Source organism: Schistocerca gregaria, chromosome 8 (genome assembly GCF_023897955.1).
Source record: "Schistocerca gregaria isolate iqSchGreg1 chromosome 8, iqSchGreg1.2, whole genome shotgun sequence".
NCBI lineage: Eukaryota > Metazoa > Arthropoda > Insecta > Orthoptera > Acrididae > Schistocerca > Schistocerca gregaria.
Genome location: NC_064927.1, coordinates 425708063 through 425735720, shown reverse-complemented (window position 1 = coordinate 425735720; position 27658 = coordinate 425708063). Strand labels below are relative to the sequence as shown.

The window sequence follows — 27658 nt, the reverse complement described above, 5'->3', positions numbered from 1 at the left end:
CATCGCTCGCGAGGCGACTGTAACACCACGCTCAAACTGATTTAAATCTTGATAACCTGCCATTGTCTCAGCAGTAACCGACCAAACAACTGCGCCAGACACTTGGTGTCTTAATAGGCGTTGCTGACCGCAGCGCCGTATTCTGCCTGTTTACATATCTCTGTATTTGCATACGCATGCCTATACCAGTTTCTTTGGCGCTTCAGTGTAAACGTATTGTGGATCGTTTTTAAAGACTTGCTGCCTTCTGTGTTCGCTGGCTGTTTCACCCATCGCTGGTCACAGAATACGACCTGTAGGCCTTATCTCGGCTGGAGGCAGGAGTAATCTGGGCAGTTGGCAGTCTCAGGTGCACAAAGAGAGCAACTGTTCCCCCCTCTCCCTCCCCACTTCTCTCTCTGTATCTCATTTATGCTTGGGATGTTTCCGGCAGTTGCTGGCGGTTAAGGCGTGTTTGGGCCTGTCGGTTGCAAATAAATACCTGCGGGGGCTGTTGCTGACGTCCTTGGTGCCACTTCCCGGCTTTCTAGCAGTGCTGAGATAGTTGGCTGCGTTTGGCAGAATGAGTGAGCTGCGAGTGGTCTGGAGACTTACATGAGAAGTTTACGTGTGGGTCTATACCTCACATTTTTAATTTGTTTTAAATGAAGTGCTTGTCTATCCTATTCCCACGCACTGTGAGTGGTTGTGGTGATAGTTATTTTTTACAACGCAAAATTTAGCGGTGTGTCTTACAAAAATGTCTACATCTACCTCTACGTCTATACGACAACTCTGCAAATGCCACTTAAGTGCCTGGCAGAGAGTTCTTCGACCTACCTTCGTACAGTAATATTTCTGTACCACTCCAATCTCTAACAAAAGTGAAAGCTTAGATCTCACCGTATGAGCTCTGAATTCTTTTATTTTCTTATGGTGTCCATTTATCCCTGTGTAGGTTGGTGATAAAATATTTTCCCATTCCGAAGAGAAAGTTGGTGACTGAAATTTCGTAAAAAGATGTCTCCACAATGTGAAAAAAGCCTTTGCTGTAATGGTTGACAGCCAACTTTCTTATCATGTCCGTGACACTGTCTCCCCTGTTTGCTGATAGTTAAAATCAAACTGACTTTATGTGGGCTTTTTCCATGTCCCCCGTCAATTTTATCTGGTATGGATCCCATACCGCACAGCGACACTGTAGCAGAGAACGGACAAGTGTAGTGTAGGCAGCCTCTTTAGTAGATCTGCTCTGCTCTGCAGTAAAACCCAATCTTTGATTTGCCTTCCACACAATATTATCTATGTGATCGTTCCAATTTATGCTGCTTGTAACTGTAATCCCTAAATATTTACCAAAACTCACAATCCTTAGATTTGTGTGATTTATCGTGCAACCGAAATTTAACTGATTTATTGTAGTACACATGTGAATGACGTCAGACTTTTCCATATTCAGAGGCAGTTGCCACTATACGCATCATACTGATGTCGCGTGTAAGTCATTATGCAACTGGTTTTGATCTTCTGATGACTACCATGGCACAGATTAAGATGATTGCAGGCACTTCCATTCTCGGATTTTCCATTGTTATTTACCAGTCTGCTATGGGCAGTGTTATAGTGACGTTAGTGTTTTAACACACTATAATATCAATTTTTAAACACCGCTGGCGGTAATTGCTTACATTGTACGTCCACGCTGTCGCGGCATGCTACCAGTGTTAAAGACTGCGATGGAGCTCCGTATGCCACGGCAAACTGGCTGACACTGACGGCGGCGGTGCAGAAATGCTGCGCAGCTAGCGCCATTCGACGGCCAACACCGCGGTTCCTGGTGTGTCCGCTGTGCCGTGCGTGTGATCATTGCTTGTACAGCCCTCTCGCAGTGTCCGGAGCAAGTATGGTGGGTCTGACACACCGGTGTCAATGTGTTCTTTTTTTCAATTTCCAGGAGTGTATTATTGACAAATGGTGAAACGTCACGAAAAAAATACGAAAGTTTTACCAATGGATGGCGCTGTATTCGTCGCAACGTAGATGGGATCGGCTACCAATGGCAAATGCTTCGCTGCGGTTTCCGTTGCACTTTACACCACCGAACTGCTTGCTCAATGTGAATGACTACACAATTTCGGCAATCTATAATTGAGGCACTGTTAGATAGGTGAGCCCACCCACCACGGCAACTTCGTACCACATGGGTTGGGTTTTTCACTGTCGTGGGACCAACAACCGCATCAAAGGCAAAATTTCATTTTGCCTTGAGAATGGCGCAAGACATGTTTCAATATGATGTCCAACGTTTTTTGCCACAAGTTGAGAAAAGAGCATGTTTCACAACAGATTGGAGCGTCTTGGGGGCACCCTGCATGCCTCCAATTCAGCTACTTTCGTAACTGAAGCAGTGAACACAACATCTTTCATATGAACTCACTGCCAGAAGTCACACACATTAATGTCATATGATATGGATGACCTAGCTGTAGGGAAATGAAGCTTACAATTCTCTTGTTGTTGTTGTGGTCTTCAGTCCTGAGACTGGTTTGATGCAGCTCTCCATGCTACTCTATCCTGTGCAAGCTTCTTCGTCTCCCAGTACCTACTGCAACCTACATCTTTCTGAATCTGCTTAGTGTATTCATCTCTAGGTCTCCGTCTACGACTTTTACCCTCCACGCTGCCCTCCAATACTAAATTGGTGATCCCTTGATGCCCCAGAACATGTCCTACTAACCGATCCCTTCTTCTAGTCAAGTTGTGACACAAACTCCTGTTCTCCTCAATTCTGTTCAATACCTCCTCATTAGTTATGTGATCTACCCATCTAATCTTCAGCATTCTTCTGTCGCACCACATTTCGAAAGCTTCTATTCTCTTCTTGTCCAAACTATTTATCCTCCATGTTTCACTTCCGTACATGACTACACTCCATACAAATACTTTCAGAAACAACTTCCTGACACTTAAAATCTATACTCGATGTTAACAAATTTCTCTTCTTCAGAAAAGCTTTCCGTGCCATTGACAGTCTACATTTTATATCCTCTCTACTTCGACCATCATCAGTTATTTTTCTCTCCAAATAGCAAAACTCCTTTAATACTTTACGCTCTCCTGACCTCAACCCTCTTGACTTTCATTTATGGGGGCATTTGAAAGCTCTTGTCTACGCAACCCCGGTACCAAATGTAGAGACTCTTCGTGCTCGTATTGTGGACGACTGTGATACAATACGCCATTCTCCAGGGCTCCATCAGCGCATCAGGGATTCCATGTGACGGAAGGTGGATATATGTATCCTCGCTAACGGAGGACATTTTGAACACTTCCTGTAACAAAGTGCTTGAAGTCACGCTGGTACGTTCTGTTGCTGTGTGTTTCCATTCCGTGATTAATGTGATTTGAAGAGAAGTAATAAAATGAGCTGTAACATGGAAAGTAAGCGTTTCCGGACACATGTCCACATAACATATTTTCTTTCTTTGTGTGTGAGGGATGTTTCCTGAAAGTTTGGCCGTACCTTTTTGTAACACCCTGTATAGCCAGAAAGGATCCACTCCGTCCTAAACTGAGCCAGCCAGTTTGCTCAAAACACATTGAAGAGAAAGCTGAATTTCAGACACGATACCCTACTGAAACCGAGCACCTGGAAATGTGTCACGTTCTCTCATTCACTGGACTGATGTTTACACTTCCTTCGAGTTGGATTAAGAGTTCCTGTGTTTTTTTTTTTTTTTTAATTCGTTGAATAGCAAATTAAACGAAGAGTGTTGAGGGCTTTTCTCTTCTTCATGTACCCTAAGTTTCTCGTAAAAAATTCTATCGTCATAAAATGGAAAACTAATCCTAATTTTTCCAGAACAGTTGTGAAACCTGTCACGAATGGGGAAAGGAGGTCTGTTATGGACGGAGGTATTACGGAAAGCAGAAGTGGTGCTAGACCACAGTCTTCCGCTGGTTTTTCTCACAACGGAAACCAAGTGGTCAATCCGTGAGCGCTGTCGTAACACGCCAGCATCCACGTGGGGCAGTACAGCAATGCAGCTGCGGCGCAAGGCCAAGGCCCGAGACTCCCTGTGGAGGATGCCCGCGGTTTCCTCCAGAGACAGCAGAAGTGCCTCTCGGGCAGAGCTCATGCAGTTCTTCACCTAACTAAGTTAACTTCTCCAGGACGATGCATTCTGTTAGCTTAAGATGCCTGTCATTTAAAGACTATCTTTGCCACCTTTGAAATTTTCGATTATTCTCTTATTTGAAATAGCAATAGCCTCAGTGATACGCATGGAACCTGTTTTAGCATCGCTCTGTGGCATACTGAATCATTCGATGCGATGATATTCACAGATACAGTATCACGAAGTCTTTTCTTTTTAGTGTGTTCGAACCTATCCTGCAATAAAATGCTCTTCCACTTTGGTGTCATGTCCCCAAACACAATCCTCTCTAACGTCACTGGTTACTTCACAGTTCCAAAGAAGGATAGCATTTGTAAAGACCTGATGAACAGTATGTCCAATGCTCCTATGGTTTAACGTTATTTACACGAACGACCATTTATTATCGTTTCCAACGTTGAAGACATTTATGAAGTGGTATTCCAGCAGTGGCGTCGTTCTGTTTGTGCATATAAACGTCATTAAATAATGAAATAATATAGGAATACATGTTTGTTTCCACTACCAGCTGCTGTATAAACTTTCAAGAGGTATGCTACCGCTTTCGGTCTGTGTGGACCATTCTGGCACTGAAAAAAGTCGTTTTAGCATCTAGCATTCTGTTATATTAAATATAGTTGCCCAAATACTGACTAAAATAGACATTCTTTAATATTTACTTTATACGTCATCAATTACAATATAGACTGATATTTGCTGGTTTAAGTCAATATTCAGGCTATATTATTTAACATATAGGAAGGTAAGGCTCTAGAAAGACATTTTGTCGTAAGATGGACCACATAGATCGAAACCAATAGAACATTTCATTGAAGTTTACACGACAGCTGATGATGCATGTAAACATGTCTTCAAAAAATGGTTCAAATGGCTCTGAGCACTATGGGACTTAACAGCTGAGGTCATCAGTCCCCTGCAACATAGAACTACTTAAACCTAACTAACCTAAGGACATCACACACATCTATGCCCGAGGCAGGATTCCAACCTGTGACCGTAGCGGTCACGCGGTTCCAGACTGAAGCGCCCAGAACCACTCGGCCACACCGGCCGGCAAAACATGTCTTCCATTACACATGTTAATGTTCTGGTGCACCAAATAATAAAAATATTTACTGGAAGAATATAATGGAGTAAGTACAGAAGAAGGCATAAAATCAGTCTCAAATACAACAAACTATTACGTAGTCAACATGTCGTATATTCTTGTATAATTAACAAAGGGTCATAAGGATCTGACTACAGAGGGCTTTTACAACGAAGTTCCTAAATGTTTGAAAAGCGAAATGTACCATCTTTGACTTAAGGCAATCAACACGAGCGATAGAAGACAACGAAATGGATCAGGCAACAAATTGGAATGGAAGACACAACTGTGAGCGTAATAGAAATCAAATACAGATCGGTTGGACATGTGGCCATGGCAAAGGATGGTAGACGGACCGAGGGAGCTGAAGTCGAATACACAACATTGCAAAACATGCAGCAGCGGAAAAAAGTCAATAGCTGAAGAGCATGATGCGTAGAAAACTGTGGAAAAGGCTTTCACTTAACAGTGGTTGCTGTACATAGTGGGTCACAGCGAGAGAAAGGGATGAATGTGTTCATGCACCCACTAACTCATTCAAGTCCGTCCGTAATATGATAAATATTTTCACTCCTGGAGCCTGTACGTTTGAGGAATAGTAAAATTTGTCAAACACGTTACATTCGATTAAGGCAAAGTCAGTCCTCTACTTGTTGTTGTTGTTGTGGTCTTCAGTCCTGAGGCTGGTTTGATGCATGAAGCTTACAATTCTGTTGTTGTTGTGGTTTTTAGTCCTGAGACAGGTTTTATGCAGCTCTCCATGCTACTCTATCCTGTGCAAGCTTCTTCGTCTCCCAGTACCTATTGCAACCTACATCCTTCTGAATCTGCTTGGTGTATTCATTTATTGGTCTCCCTCTACGATTTTTACCCTCCACGCTGCCCCCCAATACCAAATTGGTGATCCCTTGATGCTTCAGAACATGTCCTACCAACCGATCCCTTCTTCTAGTCAAGTTGTGCCACAAACTTCTCTTCTCCCCAATCCTATTCAGTACTTCCTCATTAGTTATGTGATCTACCCATCTAATCCTCGGCATTCTTCTGTAGCACCACATTTCGAAAGCTTCTATTCTCTTCTTGTCCAAACTATTTATCGCCCATGTTTCACTTCCATACATGGCTACACTCCATACAAATACATTCAGAAACGACTTCCTGACACCAAAATCTATACTCGATGTTAACAAATTTCTCTTCTTTAGAAATGCTTTCCTTGCCATTGCCAATCTACATTTTATATCCTCTCTACTTCGACCATCATCAGTTATTTTGCTCCCCAAATAGCAAAAATCCTTTACTACTTTAAATGTCTCATTTCCTAATCTAATTCCCTCAGCATCACCCGACTTAATTCGACTACATTCCATTATCCTCGTTTTGCTTTTGTTGATGTTCAGCTTATACCCTCCTTTCAAGACACTGTCCATTCCGTTGAGCTGCTCTTCCAAGTCCTTTGCTGTCTCTGACAAATTACAATGTCATCGGCGAACCTCAAAGTTTTTATTTCTTCTCCGTGGATTTTAATACCTACTCCGAATTTTTCTTTTGATTCCTTCACTGCTTGGTCAATATAGAGATTGAATAACATCGGGGAAAGGCTACAACCCTGTCTCACTCCCTTCCCAACCACTGCTTCCCTTTCATGGCCTTCAACTCTTACAACTGCCATTAGGTTTCTGTACAAATTGTAAATAGCTTTTCGCTCCCTGTAACTTACCCCTGCCACCTTCAGAATTTGAAAGAGAGTATTCCAGTCAAAATTGTCAAAAGCTTTCTCTAAGTCTACAAATGAGAGAAACGTTGGTTTGCCTTTCCTTAATCTAGCTTGTAAGATAAGTCGTAGGGTAAGTATTGCCTCACGTGTTCCGATATTTCTACGGAATCCAAACTGATCTTCCCCGAGGTCGGCTTCTGCTAATTTTTCCATTCGTCTGTAAAGAATTCGCGTCAGTATTTTGCAGCCGTGACTTATTAAACTGATAGTTCGGTAATTTGCACGTCTGTAAACACATGATTTCTTTGGCATTGGAATTATCATATTCTTCTTGAAGTCTGAGGGTATTTCGCCTGTCTCATCTTGCTCACGAGATGGTAGAGTTTTGTCAGGACTGGCTCTCCCAAGGCTGTCAGTAGTTCTAATGGAATGTTGTGTACTCACGAGGCCTTGTTTCGGTTCAGGTCTTTAGTGCTCTGTCAAACTCTTCACGCAGTATCGTATCTCCCATTTCATCTTCATCTACATCCTCTTCCATTTCCATAATATTGTCCTGAAGTACATCGCCCTTGTATAGACCCTCTATATACTCCTTCCACCTTTCTGCTTTCCCTTCTTTGCTTAGAACTGTGTTTCCATCTGAGCTCTTGATATTCATACAAGTGGTTCTCTTTTCTCCAAAGGTCTCTTTAATTCTCCTGTAGGCAGTATGTATCTTATCCCTAATGAGATAAGCCTCTACATCCTTACATTTGTCCTCTAGCCATCCCTGCTTAGCCATTTTGCACTTCCTGTCGATCTCATTTTTGAGACGTTTGTATTCCTTTTTGCCTGCTTCATTTACTGCATTTTTATATTTTCTCCTTTCATCAATTAAATTCAATATTTCTTCTGTTACCCAAGGATTTCTATTAGCCCTCGTCTTTTTACCTACTTGATTCTCTGCTGCCTTCACTACTTCATCCCTCAAAGCTACCCATTCTTCTTCTACTGTATTTTTCCCCCCATTCCTGTCAATTGTTCCCTTATGCTCTCCCTGAAACTCTGTACAACCTCTGATTCTTTCAGTTTGTCCAGGTCCCATCTCCTTAAATTCCGACCTTTTTGCAGTTTCTTCAGTTTTAATCTACAGTTCAGAACCAATAAATTGTGGTCAGAGTCTACATCTGCCCCTGGAAATGTCTTACAATTTAAAACCTGGTTACTAAATCTCTGTCTTACCACTAGATAATCTATCTGAAATCTGTCAGTATCTCCAGGCTTCTTCCATGTATACAGTCTTCTTTCATGATTCTTGAACCAAATGTTAGCTATGATTAAGTTATGCCCTGTGCAAAATTCTACCAGGCGGCTTCCTCTTTTATTTCTTAGACCCAATCCATATTCACCTACTACGTTTCCTTCTCTTCCTTTTCCTACTGACGAATTCCAGTCACCCATGACTATTAAATTTTCGTCTCCTATACTTAAGATGCAGGAAACCCACGTTATCATCCTTGGCAAGGTCCTAGTAAAGAGGAGTTTGCCATTGGCTTCTTACGATAATCTGTGACGTCTCAGATCTGTATCTCTGCTACGTACATGGCTGTGATGAGTACTTTTGCAGTGTATTGTTTGTGTTGTCAGTAACGTAGGAGAGACAGAGGGTGAAACTGGGTGCTGCCACATAGCCGCCTCCTTCTCTGACATACCACTAAGAGGGCTCAGGGTAGCATAGCACGCCCGATTCCACCCCCAGAGTCACATGTACACATCTGGAGAATCTCCCCCTTGACACACATCGCGGATAATTGTAGGAGGTTCAGCGTTTCCATAATAAAGTTCCACTTTCAAAACAATGTAGAAAGAGAACCATTGCTCAGAATGAAGTTAAATTTGAACAGCATATTATTGACGCAGGGATAACGTCATCTCTATATATAAAAGAAAGTCGTGTTAGTTACACTATTTATAAATCAAGAACGGCTGCACAGATTTGACTGAAAATTGGCGGAGAGGTAGCTTAGAACCAGGAGACGGACATAGGACACTTTTAATCCTGTTCGATCGCTATAAAACGTGGTATAACAAAAATGCATCTGGCATGGAATAACAAAAGCTAAACGTCACTATAACACATGGTCTAACAAAAACGCATCTGACATGGAATAACAAAATGCAAATGACAGCTATGGTTAAGTATCATTATTCGTCATTAATTAAAAATTTAAAGAAATGTGAAGAAACTTCAGCTGACAACAAACATGAGAGTTGCATTGCTTAATGATCCATCTGCTGAAGACTTCTCTGAGTAATTGCTGACTATCGGTAATGGACGAGTACCTGTCGAAGAACCGAGCGTATTGATTTCGTTTCCTCATAATTTCTGTAGCTTTGTCTCATCGAAAGACGAACTTATCAACAAAGTATTCCCAAAGATCATTACTAACTACAAAAGTAATGAATGGTTGAGTGAGCGAGCAATTTTAGCGGCTAAGAATAAAGATGTCTAAACTACATAATTCAGAATGAGATCATTGGCAAAATGCATTCATTAAAATCTATCGACTGTGTAACAAATGAAGATGAAGCCACTAACTATCCAATTTAACTTTTAAACTCCTTGGATGTGCTTGGCTTACCATCGCACAATTTACGCCTTAAAGTTGGTTCCGTAGTAATCATGCTTCGAAACATAAACCAACCAAAACTGTGCAACGGTACGCGTTTGGTGGTAAGTAAATTGATGAACAATGTTATTTACGCAACGCTACTCAAAGGAAAATTCGAAGGTGAGGAAGTTCTCATTCCAAGGATCCCGACGATCCCAACCGATATGCCGTTTGAGTTTAAAAGACTTCAATTTCTGATCCGTCTTGCATTCGCTATGACCGTTAACAAATCACAAGGCCAATCCTTGAAAGTTTGTGGTTTAAATCTGGAATATCCATGTTTTTCACATGGTCAATTATATGTGGCATGTACACGGGTCGGAAGACCACCTGCGTTGTTTGTTATTGCGCCTGATAATAAAACAAAAAATGTCGTGTATCACAAGGTACTTAATTAGAGAGTGGAATCTATGCACCAAAAAAACATGAAGAAGAAAGAATCATTAAAATAATTAATTTTTTGTTTGTATTTCCTAATAAAACATCCAAAACCTGATTATTTATTGGCTTTAAGGCGGAATAAAGTTCACCGGGTCAGCTAGAAGAACCTAAAAAATTAACGAAAATTTGATCAACAGATAGCGCTATAAGCATCAGGATATGCACACCAATAGGCGCCAGGCACACAGTTGTTCCTCTGTTTATGCTGAGATGTCTCCAAGAAGGATCACGCAATGCTGGTACAACCGTTTTACAAGAACGGTGCCTGTGCACCAGTACTTTGCAAAGCGTATGAAGAAATACATTGGTCCGATGTCTGCTAGGAGTCTGCAGAAAATGATTGCAAAACTCGAAAGGACACGTTCCCTTGAAGTGAAATGTGGCAGAGGGTGAAAAGTAGCTGATCCGACGTATGTCAAAAATGTGGCCACAGCGTCGAACGGTGGTGGGCAAACATGCAGCCTACGGGGAATTGCCCGAGCTTAGGACATGCCTGGGAACTCGGTGCATAAAAACCTGTGAAACATCCTGCGTTGCTATCCACACAAAATCGCCCATGTTCTGAAGTTGCTTCCTGATAACCTGCCATCAAGACACAAGCTGCTTTTGGAATTTCTTGCACAAATGGAAGTGGACAATGAATGACCAATGAACACTCTGTGGACAGAGGAAGCCCAATTCCAACGACATGTCGATACACAGAATTGCAGAATTTGGGTAACGGAAATTCCGCTTGCATATCAACTGGTACTGCTTCATTCTGAAAGGTGAGTGTGTGGTGCAGACTGAGGGCATCGTTTATCGTGGGGCCGCATTTTTTCGGGGAAATGATTCCTGCAGCTACTGTTACCTGTATCATCACTCGTAAACGCTGTGAGAATCTGCTACGCACCAAAGTCATTCGAATCCTTCAACAATGTGGAAGTGTGGGTAGGATCATTTTTATACTGGATGGCGCATCCACAAATTGCACAGCCAGTGAAACGGCTGCCGCAGAGGTATTACGGAAACGCTAGAATAGTAAGTATCTTAGAAAATATAAAGTATCTTAAAAATAGATTAAGGAAAAGCAAACCTACGTTTCTAGCATTTGTAGACTTAGAGAGAGCTTTTGACAATGTTGACTGGAATACTCTCTTTCAAATTCTGAAGGTGGCAGGGGTAAAACACAGGGAGCGAAGGGCTATTTACAATTTGTACAGAAACCAGACGGCAGTTATATGAGTCGAAGGGCATGAAAGGGAAGCAGTGCTTGGAAAGGGAGTGAGACAGCGTTGTAGCCTCTCCCCGATGTTATTCAATCTATATATATATTGAACAAGCAGTAAAAGGAAACAAAAGAAATAAAAACTTTGAGTTTCGCCTATGACATTGTAATTCTGTCAGTGACAGCAAGGACTACTGCTCACAGCGAGACTGAATGTCGCCTGGTGACACTCTGGGTACGTGACGCGGTAAGGATAGGATATCAGCGAACCAGAGTCGAATGGAGAATCGTTGTTATTGTCCTGCGCCTGGGAACCAGCATTTCGGAAAGAGCGAAGGGGCTCGGCTGACTGCGTGCCATTGTCGTGAGCGCCTATGGAAAGTTCTTAAAGAACGGTGGTTGATAAATTCTGAGACGTCCACATCTCATCACATAACTTGGTGGTCGGAGGTCTTCCTGCTCTGTGAGGCAGGACAGGTGACGCTTTGTGGCGGGTCTGACGACAGAGAGTTGCAGACGGGAGGTAACCGTGGGACCTGTGATCGTAATCGAAGGGACCGTGACAGTTTTGGACCTCGCGAAAATTATAGCGAACTATTTACATGCCTGTATTCTTACTGCGGTGCCCAGCAGAATAACTGTCCGTAACGCAGCGGTCTGAGTAGCACGATGGCCTTGGTGACCAACTTCGCCTTCTCTGAACACGTCTGGGATACTATCGGGCGCGATTTCTGCAGCCACAAACCACCACAGCCCGTATTTTACGGGAATTACGTGCGCTGTGCGTACACGTTTGAAATATCTGGCACCACATACCTCCTGAAACGTGCCAGGGATCTGCAGAGTACGTGCCAAACAAAATCTGTGCTGTGTTGGGTTCGAAACTTGACCAGCAGGCTATAAAGCAAGTGGTCATTATGTTTGACTCTTCAGTGTATGTAACTTGAATTGTCTTATTGAAATAATACCAGGAATAGCTGAATTAAAACCTTTATAGCCAAGGATACGTGAGACACGTACACCAGATGTCAACGTTGATTGAACGGGAATATTGAAAAAGCCCATCTGTCCAAAAAACTAAATGTTTCAGGACATGTCATAAACAGTCTAGAAAACAATTTGGTAATACTACATAACGAAGCCAATGGTAAGACCCCAAATATGTTAGAACAACTAGAAATATATCTCCACAAAATCAAAAAACCGGAATCTATGTTAAACGAACAAATAGATTTCACAGGCCATAGTTATTTCAGTAATTTCTTGCATATGTCAATTGTTTAATAGTTATATCTTTAGCACTACGAATAAATTCATCTTTGACCATACCATGTACAAATACATCTGTGAAGTGTTGATAAACATGTGTGTGCAAATGTACATCATGAATGAAGTGACATGTACTAAAACGACGGAGGAAAGAATGTTTGCCGGTACTAAAACTTTAAAAATGTTTTCCTTGGATGATGTGGTAAGTTTACACTGTTCATTTTCCACTATTTTGTACATATTTTCCGCGTTCGACTTACGAAATTCATAACCTAACATTAAACCTTTTCGTGACAGGAATATGCATTTCACTTCATTCAGGAGAAGAGATAAAACGTGTATTAAGACAAAGTACACCTGACGATGGGCCCACAGGCTCCGAAATGCATTGTGTAGTTAATAAAACACGAAAAAGTTGTGACTGAAGGCATTGTTTAATTCATACCTCCAAGAAAAATGGTCCTGTAAATATCGGCTCTAAAACGCTAACTTAAGAGCTTTGGCCATTTGCTCGCAAGGACAGATGTGTTTCAAAGTCACGAAGAGAAGTGCTCGTAGCTCTTAAAGTACGCATTTTAGAGTTCATGTTTTCTGGATATTTTCTTCTTGTTTGAGTCCTTACTGTCACATTTGCAAGTTGTTTACCATACAATCGCAGCAACAACAGTACCTGTTGGTATAATCCACTGTCAGAGGTATCAACGATTTTCGCTTATACTTTTCGACGTCGTCGTTTCCAGACCAGGATCCCTTACCTCAAATTTATACATTTACCGTAGCGGTCGCGCGGTTCCAGACTGTAGCGCCTAGAACCGCTCGGCCACAGCGTCTGGCAGTTTGCAACACCACCACAGAATCACCCTGTGTACACAATTTCTAACTTGAATACTTATTGAGCCAAAAATCTATAAGGTAAATTGATACCTCCTAATCAGTAGATTATGACAGCGTGTAAAATTTTAAAATTCGGTCAGTAAGTATATGAAATTCCGAAAATCGTATTTTGGTTGCCCCTGGAAGCCAACAGTTAGCCAGCCTGCAACCGTTTGCTAATACAGATATTTAATTTCTGGTAAAAGCATAATTTTTCTTGAATACAGAAATAATACTGGAACTCGTGGAATAGCCCTTACATTTTGCAAACAATTTTAAATGATTTTGCATGCAACTAACGATCTTCGCAGTGTAGAAACCCCCACCTGGTTCCCCTTTTTTTAAAATGCTTTTCCGCGTTCTTTCAAGCTGATTGTAGCTCTTCCGAATCTCCTATCGTGTTCGTTCAATAATTTCCCGTGGGAGGTCAGATATAGTGACTGATTCAGTGTCTGAATAACTTGGCAACAGTTATACAACAGGCATTCTCTTGAAGGTAAGTTGTGTGCTTCTGGCCAATATCTTGGAAGAATTTGTATACAGATCAAATCTCCATCTGTTCTGCAGTCCTGTGCAAATTTTTCTTCAGAATGATGAAGTGACGGTAATTGTATAGTGTGATGGCAGTAAAAGTAATTTCTCCCACATCGAATGTCGAAATACATACCCATACCAAGACAATATTTCCAATGAATATTACATAAGTTTGCAAATATTTAGTCAGCGGCTCGCCATTCGGCTTTCGCCACACTACCGTTCCTCTGTCTGTTGAAAATTCGTTGTATTTGCTCTCAAGAGCAGATAACATAATCACTCTTGCCATTTTTAACGAGGTACCTTGCGAACTTAATTTTTGTCGCACATTGCATTTTTCTTGCCACTCTTCCTCTTAATCTTCTCCTCTGACAAACAACTAAAATTATTGTGGTACAACTAGCGTTGGGCAGGAATCGACCGATTAGAGATGGAGCGGCCGTGAAACATTAGGCTACGCTATAGGTCAGTCGGTCACCACAACCAAATCGATCGATTTCATCCGAGCGCCGTTCCGTGCTCATTTTAGCGACTCATCTACCCTCAGTTGATTCATTTATTTATGCTTCTAGCAGCATTAGGTGCACTTGATGTTTCTTACGGTTAATTTTTTATCTTTCGCTCAGCTTCCATGTGATGCTCTTTCTCAAATCTTCTTATGATATTTCCAAAGGCATATCTGGCGTGTATTCATCAAAGTTGGAATGTCTTTTTGAGTTGGATCCTTCGCACAGTGGGAGATGACAGTTTGTTGCAGATCGAAGGCTGAGTTTGTTTCTTCGCGTCCAACTGCGACCTTGTACACCGCACAGCAAGAAGGAACAGTAGCGAGTGAGTGGATAGGAAGAAACGTGCCGCATCATACCGCACACAGCATGCATTTATAGAAGGGAACTCAAGTCATGCTATTACGTGACGGATTACTAAAGATTCATTCCTTTACTAGCTTTCCACATTAATTACATTCAATAATATGTTTATCAACACTACCGTAACTGAATGTCACTTTATTATTTGACAGCTCTCTCTCTCTCTCTCTCTACAGGTGCGGAGCATTTTTGTTCAATTCTTCATCATACGACAGACACCGAAAAAATATTAAAATTATTCCTATAAATCACAGATTAATAAGGACAGAAATTCGCTCTCATCTAATCATATTACTACTAAGCTACAAATGTTCAAATAAATATACAAACAGTACGACTTTTATGTATTGAAATATGAAAGGAGAAACATAATTAAGCTTCTTTTTTCCACACTCGTTACTCTTCGTCGGTTTCTGTGTCAGACTGAACACTAAAAGCAGCATCTGTATCTTCTAGCGTGTCCTTGTATCATTTATGACACACACAGAGCGAGATGGTGCAGTGCTTAGGCAATGAAACCGCATACGGGAGAACGACGTTTCAAATTCCCCACCGACCATCAAAATTTGACGAATGCGTGGTTTCCCTGAATCGGTTAAGACAAACGCCGGGATTATTCCATTGAAAAGGACGTCAACGATTCGCTTTCCCACCGTTCTCCAATGTGGGCTTAATGCATGTCTCTAATAACCTCATCTTGACAAGACGTTAAACTCTAAGCCTTCCTGTTCCCAGTGAAAAGCCAATGTCCTTGGTTTCTCAACTCGGTGATCACGAGGAAAGAAACTGTTACCGTTGAGAGACTGAAAGCGGTTCATACGAATATTAATAAAACGAGACATTAGTTAAAATTAATAGCTTGTCCAAGCTGCGATTCGTGTCTCATTGCAGTTACGTACACTAACAGAGTGTGATAAATATAATCATACAAGAACAATTACAGTCTACAATAATTTAAAAATTAAGAACTTTTTCTGAGGTTTGCTCTAAGTTACATGAACAGCACATTGCCAAAGCTGTTTTTCATTTAATCGACCTTTGTAAAATGTAACTTTAAAATTTGAGGAGTTTGTCTCTCATTACGTATACTTCCGTATATATTAAATTTTTGTACATTTACTGTAATGGAGTAGTAAGACTAATGTATTTCGTAGGTTTATTACCTAACACATTGTTTCTACACTCCTGGAAATGGAAAAAAGAACACATTGACACCGGTGTCAGACCCACCATACTTGCTCCGGACACTGCGAGAGGGCTGTACAAGCAATGATCACACGCACGGCACAGCGGACACACCAGGAACCGCGGTGTTGGCCGTCGAATGGCGCTAGCTGCGCAGCATTTGTGCCCCGCCGCCGTCAGTGCCAGCCAGTTTGCCGTGGCATACGGAGCTCCATCGCAGTCTTTAACACTGGTAGCATGCCGCGACAGCGTGGACGTGAACCGTATGTGCAGTTGACGGACTTTGAGTGAGGGCGTATAGTGGGCATGCGGGAGGCCGGGTGGACGTACCGCCGAATTGCTCAACACGTGGAGCGTGAGGTCTCCACAGTACATCGATGTTGTCGCCAGTGGTCGGCGGAAGGTGCACGTGCCCGTCGACCTGGGATCGGATCGCAGCGAAGCACGGATGCACGCCAAGACCGTAGGATCCTACGCAGTGCCGTAGGGGACCGCACCGCCACTTCCCAGCAAATTAGGGACACTGTTGCTCCTGGGGTATCGGCGAGGATCATTCGCAACGGTCTCCATGAAGCTGGGCTACGGTCCCGCACACCGTTAGGCCGTCTTCCGCTCACGCCCCAACATCGTGCAGCCCGCCTCCGGTGGTGTCGCGACAGGCGTGAATGGAGGGACGAATGGAGACGTGTCGTCTTCAGCGATGAGAGTCGCTTCTGCCTTGGTGCCAATGATGGTCGTATGCGTGTTTGGCGCCGTGCAGGTGAGCGCCACAATCAGGACTGCATACGACCGAGGCACACAGGGCCAACACCCGGCATCATGGTGTGGGGAGCGATCTCCTACACTGGCCGTACACCTCTGGTGATCGTCGAGGGGCCACTGAATAGTGCACGGTACATCCAAACCGTCATCGAACCCATCGTTCTACCATTCCTAGACCGGCAAGGGAACTTGCTGTTCCAACAGGACAATGCACGTCCGCATGTATCCTGTGCCACCCAACGTGCTCTAGAAGGTGTAAGTCAACTACCCTGGCCAGCAAGATCTCCGGATCTGTCCGCCATTGAGCATGTTTGGGACTGGATGAAGCGTCGTCTCACGCGGTCTGCACGTCCAGCACGAACGCTGGTCCAACTGAGGCGCCAGGTGGAAATGGCATGGCAAGCCGTTCCACAGGACTACATCCAGCATCTCTACGATCGTCTCCATGGGAGAATAGCAGCCTGCATTGCTGCGAAAGGTGGATATACACTGTACTAGTGCCGACATTGTGCATGCTCTGTTGCCTGTGTCTATGTGCCTGTGGTTCTGTCAGTGTGATCATGTGATGTATCTGACCCCAGGAATGTGTCAATAAAGTTTCCCCTTCCTGGGACAATGAATTCACGGTGTTCTTATTTCAATTTCCAGGAGTGTATATCTTTATACATTTTTTGATTATGTGATATATACGTGATACATTGTGGTTTCTATTTTACTATGAAATTGGAAAAATATACTGTCTGGATCATCACGTGACATAACTGCATATGGTGAAATGGTCTTTGCGTGTAACCAATATAGCTTAAAAAAAACCTAACATCGAAGCCATTCCCCATATTATAACGTCGTCAAAGAAAATTAAGAAATTGAGGAAGAGGGGGGTGAAGAAGGAGATCAGGACAGACAGAAGAGAAAATCAATTTGGCCACTATCATCAGGAGCCATGTTCTATGAACATGCTAGAAACGGCTAGGGGAAAAAATAAATAAAAATAAAAGAGCAGAGCGACCGGTTTAAAATTTTAGCTCTTCTGAGATGTTAGGTCATCTGAAAGTAAGATAGTCTATTGTTTTACTTCTGCAAGAAACAATTTTAAGAATTTGGATACTTCGTAGAATATTACTGACATGTACACGGTGTATAAAAAGGTAATGCATTTTGGCGCAACTGCCATTTGTAGTCAGGAAACTCATGTGAAAAAGTGTCCGACGTGATCATGGCCGCTCGACGGGAATTAACAGACTTTGAGCGCGGAACGGTAGCTGGAGCTACAGGTTTGGGACATTCCATTTCAGAAATAGTTAGGAAATTCGGTGTTCAAAGATCCACAGTGTCCAGAGCGTGCTGAGGATATCAAACTTCAGGCATTATTTCTCACCACAGACGACGCAGTGACCGTCGGCCTTCAGTTAACGACCGGGGGCAGTGGCATTTTGAAGAGTGGTCAGTGCTAACAGACAAGCAACGCTTCGTGAAATAGCCAGCCGTTGTGGCGCTTCAGTCTGGAAACGAGCGACCGCTACCGTCGCAGGTTCGAATCCTGCCTCGGGCATGGGTGTGTGTGATGTCCTTAGGTTAGTTAGGTTTAAGTAGTTCTAAGTTCTAGGGGACCTCAGCTGTTAAGGGCCATAGTGCACAGAGCCGTTTGAACTTGGTGAAATAACCGGAGAAATCAACGAATCCGTTAGGACATTGCGGCGAAATTTGGCGTTAATGGCAGCAGAAGACCAACGCGAGTGCCTTTGCTAAGAGCACGACATCGCCTGAAGGGGCTCTCTTGGATTCGTGCCTATGTCGGTTGGATCCTGGACGACTGGAAAAACGTCTCCTGGTCAGATGGGTCCCGACTTCAGTTGGTAAGAGCCGATGGTCGGGTTCGAGTGTGCGCATACCACACGGAGCCATGGACTCAAGCTGAAGTGTGCAAGCTGATAGTGACCCCATAATGGTGTGGGTTGTGTTTCCATGGAATGAACGGGGCCCTCTGGTCCAATTGACCAGATCATTTAGTGGAAATGGGTGTGTTCGGCTACTTGGAGACTGTTAGCAGCCATTCACGGACTTCATCTGCTCAAACGACGATGGAATTTTTATTCATTGCAATTTTCATTGACGGCCATTTCACCGGGCCACAGTAGTTTGCGATTGGTTTGTAGAAAATTCTGTGCAATTCGAGCAAATGATTTCGCCACCCAGGACGCCCGACAGGAGACCCATCGAACATTTAAGGGATATAATCGAGATATCAGTTCGTGGACAACCCTTTCGCAATTATAAACGGATATAGTGGCAGCGTGGCTCAATATCCCTGCATGGTATTTCCGACAACTTGTTGAGTCATGGCTCGTCCAGTTGCAGTACTATGCAGGGCAAACGGAAGTTCGACACTACATCAAAAAAGTATCCAATGAATTTTGTGCCTCAGTGTACACATTGAGAATATTTATACATCGAGGTACTTAGGTGAATAAAGTAATTATTACCAGAGTAAGATTTTCACTCTGCAGCGGAGTGTGCGCTGATATGGAACTCGCTGGCAGATTAAAACTGTGTGCTGGACCGAGACTCGAACGCGGGACCTTTACCTTTCGCGCGAAAGTGCTATACCAACTGAGTTACCCCCAAGCATGACTCAGGTTTCGTCCTCACAGCTGTACTTCTGCCAATACCTCGTCTCCTACCTTCCAAACTTTATAGAAGCTCTCCTGCGAACCTTGCAGAACTAGCACTCCTGAAAGGCAGGATACTGCGGAGAGATGGCTTAGCCACACCCTAGGGGACGTTTCCAGCATGAGATTTTCACTCTGCAGCGGAGTGTGCGCTGATACGAAACTTCCTGCCAGATTAAAACTGTGTGCTTGGGTAGGTCAGTACTCGTTCTCGGTTGCATACAATTCATATGGCGGACGAGCCACTGTGTCCGCAGTGCAGAGCTATAGACACAGAGGAGCATCGCCTGATATGCGGGCCTTCGGTGGACGTATGTTGTTTGGTCAAAAAAAAAAAAAAAATGATCGCCTTCCTTCTTCGGGTGGGGCCGCAAGCAATAGAACCACGGATAATACTTCTCCCAGATATGACGTATTATCCCCGAACAAAGACAAACGCAGTGACTTGGATTCGCGGTTTGACTGTGCGTTATCTTTTCCGAGACGGCAGTGAGAATTTGGTCGACTTTTGGGCCTTACTACAAGAACATCACTCACAGCTTATGAGACATCCCAGATATCGAACATATTACGCAAATTTTTTAGGGAGTGCCTTGCTTGATCCCCCACTCAGTAGGGGTGTCCCGGGTAGGAGAATGTAATTATTGCCTATAAGTATCAGAACAAGAAAGGACAAGGACAGTGGAGAGGATCCACCACCGCACGTGAAGATGTACCCGACACCAACGCGAGGTATAACGGGATTAGCGAGGTACACGCCCAAAAGAGGAACGTGGTCCGTTATTGTTTTGTACTGACAGGAGAAGGATATTCTTTTCACTATTATGTAAAAAAAAAACAAAGTCGACTCATTTACATTTCCCAGAAATACTTTATTTGATGATGGTCTTCGTCTTTATATATATATATATATATATATATATATATATATATATATATATATATATATATGCTGGAAGCAGTTTATGTTGGTTTTTGTTACAACATTATCTAAAAAAAAGTCCACTTATTTACGTTTCCCAGAAATATTTTATTTTATAAAGGTAATCGTCTTACATATTTGAGAAAAAAAGCTAGAAGCAGTTTATGTTTGTTATTCTTACACCATTCTGTAAAAAAAACGTCCACTTCTTAAAAAAAAGTTGGTAGAGCACTTGCCCGTGAAAAATAAAGGTCCCAAGTTCGAGTCTCGGCCCAGCAGACAGTTTTAATCTGCCAGGAAGTTTCAAAGTAATAATTACTTTTTTACCCTTATCTCGTTTTGCCTCTTTGGCAACGTGGTGTGTTACAGACGTCGTTCGTAGAGTTCAATATTCTTTAAGCTGAGAAAGAATTGTTCACGTATATGTTTACGAGGCAATGAAAAGCTTTCTGCTTCAATTTATTTTATAAATTTCGCTTTAGGTTTCTAGAGGATTATATCGTTTGTTAAAGAGTGCGGAGTAAATTTGAAATCCGCTTACGTAAGAAGGCGCGTCTCGCGGTCTCGGAAAGTTCGCTACAGAAGCAGTCGGTGCGTCCACGAAAATACCCGCCGCTCGGCGAGTAGCGACGCGTCACCGCCGGTAACTCTGAAAATAATTGCGCTGCCATCGGGAGGAGGGAGACTGCAGTGGGTCGCCAAAGCGGCCGGGGTGGGGGGAGTGTTGTGGGGGAGGGGGGGGGACACAGAGGCGAGTGCGGGCCCTCCGACCGTCTCGGCGGGTGTCTGCCGCCAAAACATTTTTATCATGAGCTGGCCGGAGTGACTCAGCCCCGTATTTATACGGCAGAGGGGCAGACTGCACGCCGCGCCAGCCTTGCGCAACCTGGCAGAGCGGAGAGCCGCAGCCCCTGCCACGGCACCTGCCGCGGCCCTCCTCGGCCGTCGCTTAATGACCGCCGCCTCTTAAATGCCTGCCCGCCCTGCAGCCTGTACCAGCGCCACCAGCGCGCCCCACCTGCTGCACACGTCGCGTCCTCAGGTTTAATTGCGTCGGCAGAGGCGGTACACTACCGGATCAAATTACTCGTCCTATAAACCTGCACGTGTACTGTGCAAGCAACTGTATAGTGCGCGGTAGAGCCGCACTTCGTACCAGTAGTAGCGAAGCATTTCTTTAGCCCCAGTATGTGAAGTTGTCATCTTCAGTCCGAAGACTGAAATATAACTCACTATCACATTTTAATAATAGCAGTTTGGTGATGGCCATTCATCCCAGTGGATAGCTGGTTTGTAGTCATAAATATACAAGGTGTAGCAAAAGGAATCACCCGTCTATATTTCTGAAACTAAAGTTGTTGTTGTGGTCTTCAGTCCAGAGACTGATTTGATACAATTCTCCATGCTACTCTATCCTGTGCAAGCTTCTACATCTCCCAGTACCTACAGCAACCTACATCCTTCTGAATCTGTTTAGTGTATTCATCTCTTGGTCTCCCTCTACGATTTTTACCCTCCACACTGCCCTCCAATACTAAACTGGTGACCGCGTGATGCCTCAGAATATGCCCTACCAATCAATCCCTTCTTCTAGAAGAAGTTGTGCCATAAATTTCTCTTCTGCCCAATGCTATTCAATACCTCCTCATTAGTTATGTGATCTACCCATCTAACCTTCAGCATTCTTCTGTAGCACCACATTTAGAAAGCTTCTATTCTCTTCTTGTCCAAACTATTTATCGTCCACATTTCACTTCCATAGATGGCTACACTCCATACAAATACTTTCAGAAACGACTTTCTAACACTTAAATCTCCACTCGACCATCATCAGTTATTTTGCTCCCCAAACAGCAAAACTCATTTACCAGTGTCTCATTTCCTAATCTAATTCCCTCAGCATCACCCGACTTAATTCGTCTTCATTCCATTATCCTCATTTTGCTTTTGTTGATGTTCACCTTATATCATCCTTTCAGACACTATCCATTCCGTTCAGCTTCTCTTCCTTTGCTGTCTCTGACAGAATTACAATGTCTTCGGCGAACCTCAAAGTTTAAATTTCTTGTCCATAGATCTGAATTCCAATTCCAAATTTTTCTTTTCTTTCCTTTACTACTTGCTCAAGATGCACATTGAATAACATCGGGGATAGGCTACAACTCTGTCTCACTCCCTTCCCAAGCACTGTTTCCCTTTCATGCCCCTCGACTCTTATAACTGCCATCTGGTTTCTGTACAAATTGTAAATAGCCTTTCGTTCCTTTATTTTACCCCTGCCGCCTTCAGAATGTGAAACAGTGTATTGCGGATAACATTGTCAAAAGCTTTCTCTAAATCTACAAATGCTAGAAACGTAGGTTTGTCTTTCCATAATCTATTTTCTAAGATAAGTCGTAGGGTCAGAATGGATCAAATGGCTCTGAGCACTATGGGACTTAACATCTGTGGTCATCAGTCCCCTAGAACTTAGAACTACTTAAACCTAACTAACCTAAGGACATCACACACATCCTTGCCCGAGGCAGGATTCGAACCTGCGACCGTAGCGGTCGCGCGGTTCTAAACTGTAGCGCCTAGAACCGCTCGGCCACTCCGGCCGGCTCTTAGGGTCATTATTTCCTTACGTGTTTCAACATTTCTACGGAATCCAAACTGATTTTCCCCGAGGTCGGTTTCTACTAGTTTTTCCATTCGTCTGTAAAGAATTCGTGTTAGTATTTTGCAGCCGTGGCTTATTAAACTGATAGTTCGGTAATTTTCACATGTGTCAACCCCCTGCTTTCTTCGGGATTGGAATTTTTATATTCTTTTTAAAGACTGAGGGCATTTCGCCTCTGTCATACATCTTGCCCACCAGATGGTAGAGTTTTGTCAGGACTGTCTCTCCCAAGCCTATCAGTAGATCTAATGGAACCTGCACGAAACACATTAAATTTTGTACAGTCCCTCTAATGTTGTACAACTTCATGTGGTTGTTTCGCACCCCGTATTCTCATATTATGAATGTCCACCTTTCCATTTAAATGGTATGTTGTCACTTCACTTCACACTAAGCGTGGAAGAAAACTGTCATCCTCCATCTTGCCAAGAACGAAATTACAGAACTTCACACGTTGTTGTCTATCAGCTCCAGGAAGAGCCTGCATTAGCTGACTTTTGTATTTGTTTCATGTGTAAACGTCGGCGCAGCACACGCCAGACAATTAGCGGCATATTGAGCTGTCAACCTACACGCCGAACGGATTTCTGCACAAACTACCTGTTTCTCGGAATTGTTGATACCATCGTCTAATCCTCTGTACTGTAGGAGGATCCACACAATACGGAGCATGTGGCATGTATGGCGCTAATAATCTATCACCAAGAATGCCTACTGATACATTGATTGAGAATCAATACTGTTTCCTTTTTTTCTTGAACAAAATGGGGATTTTTATTGGCGCTCACATAATGATTATGGAAATTTGCAATACCATCTCATGTAAACCCTGTCTCATCAGTAAACAAAGTCTTAGAGGCAGATTGTGGACTTGCCCCACACTGCCACAAGAACCATTGGTGGAACTGCACTCTGTCAGGATGGTCTTGTACCCTAAGGTCCTGGAGACGCTCAACATGGTATGGGTACAACAATTACTTACGAAGTACCACCCAGATCAGAGGATAACGAACATCTTCAGCTGCTGCTATTGATCACACACTGGTTCCATGATTGTTGTCTACTGTACCTGAACGGCTTCTCCATTTCAGGAGTGTGCAAATTGAACAAGGCATCCCACTGCACTGTCTGCTTTGTTGGGTGCTACAGAAACTGTTTCCCCAACAAGCTGGAACAGTCGACTGAACTGTTTAACAGGCGGTTCCATGCATGCTGGCAGTCGTTCAGTGTACAGATCAACTCCATCTACTAAACCATACCAGTAAATCATGTCTGCCATTTTGGAATAAAAGACTCCATTGCTAGGCTGTGTCAGAGTATCTGCAGGAGAGAAGACATATTGTACCATACCACAAACATGATAAAAACGAGTACTGTAAATGTGATCTGTAAGTAGGCCAGACGTCACGGTAGGCACCTGGAGTTAGGGGAAATGTACACAAACATGAGCATGTGTGACAAGACTACAGAACAATCACACAACATAAACAGAACAACCCACTGCAGACACTTAGCCAACTGATGTTTACGTTGATACTGCACGGTAGTATCACAGTGTACTGTTGGCCCTGTTACGACACAGAGGGCCAATGCAATAATGGTGCTCATATCCACAATGACATGTTCATGATGCCCCTTTACCTAACAGTATTTCATGCCAGGGGTTGTAATTCACGTCAGTTATTGGGAAACTGTCTGCAGTAGAACAAGTAAAGCACTGAGTATGAACACATGTTACTGTCATGTGTCAGAACATATCCTTTGTAGCACCCTTGGACATAACACACTTTTGTCTTGTTTAATGAATACAATCATCCCCTAAAATACTGGTTGTTTTTAACACCCTACTTGATGTGTTTCACTTGGAAAACGAAATGCATTTTTTTTTTACATCGTCAGGTATGACACTGATCATATCTGTTTCCAAGCAAAACTCAACCAAGTGCTCAGCAAGAAAGTAAGCGTCATACTCGCTAAAATTATGGAAGAAGATGGATATGTGTCATGGCAATTTGTACTTGTGTGTGTTGTTAGGCATACTGTGGAACTTTCCCATTAGGTGGCAATGGTCTATATGTAGCGTTTCTGTTTATATATCTAATGGCATCCACAAATATTACATTCAACTGCTGCTTTTGCATGACATCATTGTCATGTGAGTTATTCATTGGAATGTTTTTGTCATAAAAAGCATCAACATTCAACATAAGTGTTTTTTTATACACTGCTGCTTGGGGTACATGTCACTTTGTGAAAGTGGTGTAATACGCTGTGGGCTAATCTTCACAAAACAGAGGAGGAATTAGCAAGCACTCATTGTCATCATGTACAACAAAGGGAGAGCATTCCTAGTAGTGTGCGTTTTTAAACTTTAAGAAATCCTTATCCTCAGTGGGTATTTCCACACATACTGCTTCCTGGCTCAAGCAATCAATCAGATGTCTTTCTAAATACTCATGCTTAGTAAAAGAGTTAGGACATCTATAGCAAAAATGTCTTTTATGTTCATTTTTTCTCAGTTGGGTGGAAAGTTGGCGGGACACGCTCTAGATCCAGATATAGTGATGATTCTTATCTTCAGAGGATAGCAGTAAATCTATATGTTTATGATGTGGCCCGCTACTTCAGATACGTAAAAGGGTCTATCTGCTTCGTGCTTCATGTGTCCTGGCTTGCTTTGTTTCTTATCTACATCCAGATCATGAATTTCAAATGAATAATTGGGCTACTGCTCCTCGTATTTTGATAGATATGAAATTGGGACACAGAATAAGTTTCCATCAAAGATATAGCGCCCACATGCATAGGGTATCGTATATATATATATATATATATATATATATATATATATATATATATATATATATATATATATATATATATATATATATATATAAGATGGGCATGTTTTGTATAATTTCTATTGCAAGCCAGAATCTACCATGCAAAGCAATATTCATCGCTCTTATCTATATTCTGGACATTAATACATACCTTTTGAGTGGCTATATCATTTGGAAGAGGGATTAAACTGGACCCCAAATTAAATGGATCAAAAACATTTGAGTACATATCAACATTGACTTAACATCTGAGCACCTTACCAGACCCTTTTTCCCACATATCAGAAAAATTCTGTAAAAGTTCCATACCTCTTTGCAACTGACTCACCCCATGATATCATGACATTCTCCCAAGTGGGGGGGGGGGGGGTGATGCATCAGCCCACAGTAGAGAACTGCTCTGCACTTAATCGCAGGATACTGCTGAGTGTTGACGATATTTGGGAGCTCCCTTTCTAACACTACTCAGCAAGTACAAAGAAAAGGAGCCAGATCTCAATACCCCACATTGATGTTATCAATGGAATATTGTAAAATCCTGTCCCTGAACGAACCAGCAACTGCAGAGTAGTCAAACGCAGCTATGTGACTTACCTGTTGTTCGTTAATAAGATGGGCTTAGTTACCCCTACTGTTACTAGACTCAGGACGTGAGCACAGTAAATATGTTGCTACAGATGGGGTGATGTGGTCGCATGTGGCGGTAACTATAGTAAATGAGCCAGAATCAATCTCCCAAACCAGTTTGATGCTCTGTTCTGGGCTGGGTGACAAGACTACTGCATGCAGAGTCACAAGCAGTGACTACAAGTGTGATGACCCAGATCTCACTGTTTGTGGCCACCAGTTTGATGACCTTATGGAGGGGTGATGATGATGCATGCATCATCACCCTGTGCTGAAGCGATTGTGTCGTAAATGATGACCCCAATGACTGTGAGGACCTGGCTTGTGGTGTTTGTGGCCACCATTTAGAGAGTCCAGGCTGATGACAAGAATATGTACATTGGTGGCACGGTTAATCCACCCCCAGGTTGCTATGACACTTACAGAAAGGAAGAAGAGAAATAGATAAGTATCATGCACCCAGGCCCACACATGCAACAGAGACACAATTCCATAATTGATAATAATGTTTGATATATTACAGTTCACATATGTCAACATGTGATTTTAATCTCTTCTCATTTCCATCATTCAGCGTGTAAGACATATATTCAGAAAATTATTCATGCAATGTAGCCCTGTTGTCATCAAGGGCTTCTAAAAAAGGAGAAAAGACACATCATAAGCAGTCTGTTGAAGTGTAAATTATTATTGGTAGAGGAAGTAGTAGTAGTCAAGTATCTGCTCCTCAATGACGGATGAAATCACACAGGAGCTCTTATTAGGAAATGGCGTCATGGCCTTCAGTACCTCAGTGGGTACATTGTCATCAAGTACATCTAAAACATAAGACAAGAAAGCACATCATAAGCACTCCATGCAAACATAAATTGTTATTGGTAGAGTAATCAGAATTGATGATCCAACTTCATATCTACACTGAAAAATTTAGTACCACATCTGTTTAAAATGTAGTGATGGTTATATAATATTATTTCCACATGAGGTGATGGGGTTTCTACTGTAACGGCAGGGCCTCGTCTGTAATGATAACGAATTATTAAATATACGGTATATTACTGACAGAATTTTTCTTATTTGTGATTGGCACTAATACTTATATGATGACTGTCTTGCCACTATATGCTTCGATATTTCACTGTTTGAGACTGAAGAATTTGTCAATAGTTCTAAATATACAGGT

The 27658-nt window shown here is 42.6% G+C and overlaps 1 protein-coding gene across 1 annotated transcript in view; it reads right to left on the bottom strand.

The window, feature by feature from the left end:
* Nucleotides 1-26181, bottom strand: part of LOC126285225 (pro-neuregulin-2, membrane-bound isoform-like) — a 772532-nt gene extending 746351 nt beyond the window's left edge. The window contains exon 1 of the mRNA XM_049984524.1: nucleotides 26177-26181. Coding sequence (XP_049840481.1) covers nucleotides 26177-26181 — 5 coding nt within the window. The remainder of the gene's footprint in view (nucleotides 1-26176) is intronic.
* Between the last annotated feature and the right edge of the window lie 1477 nt (nucleotides 26182-27658).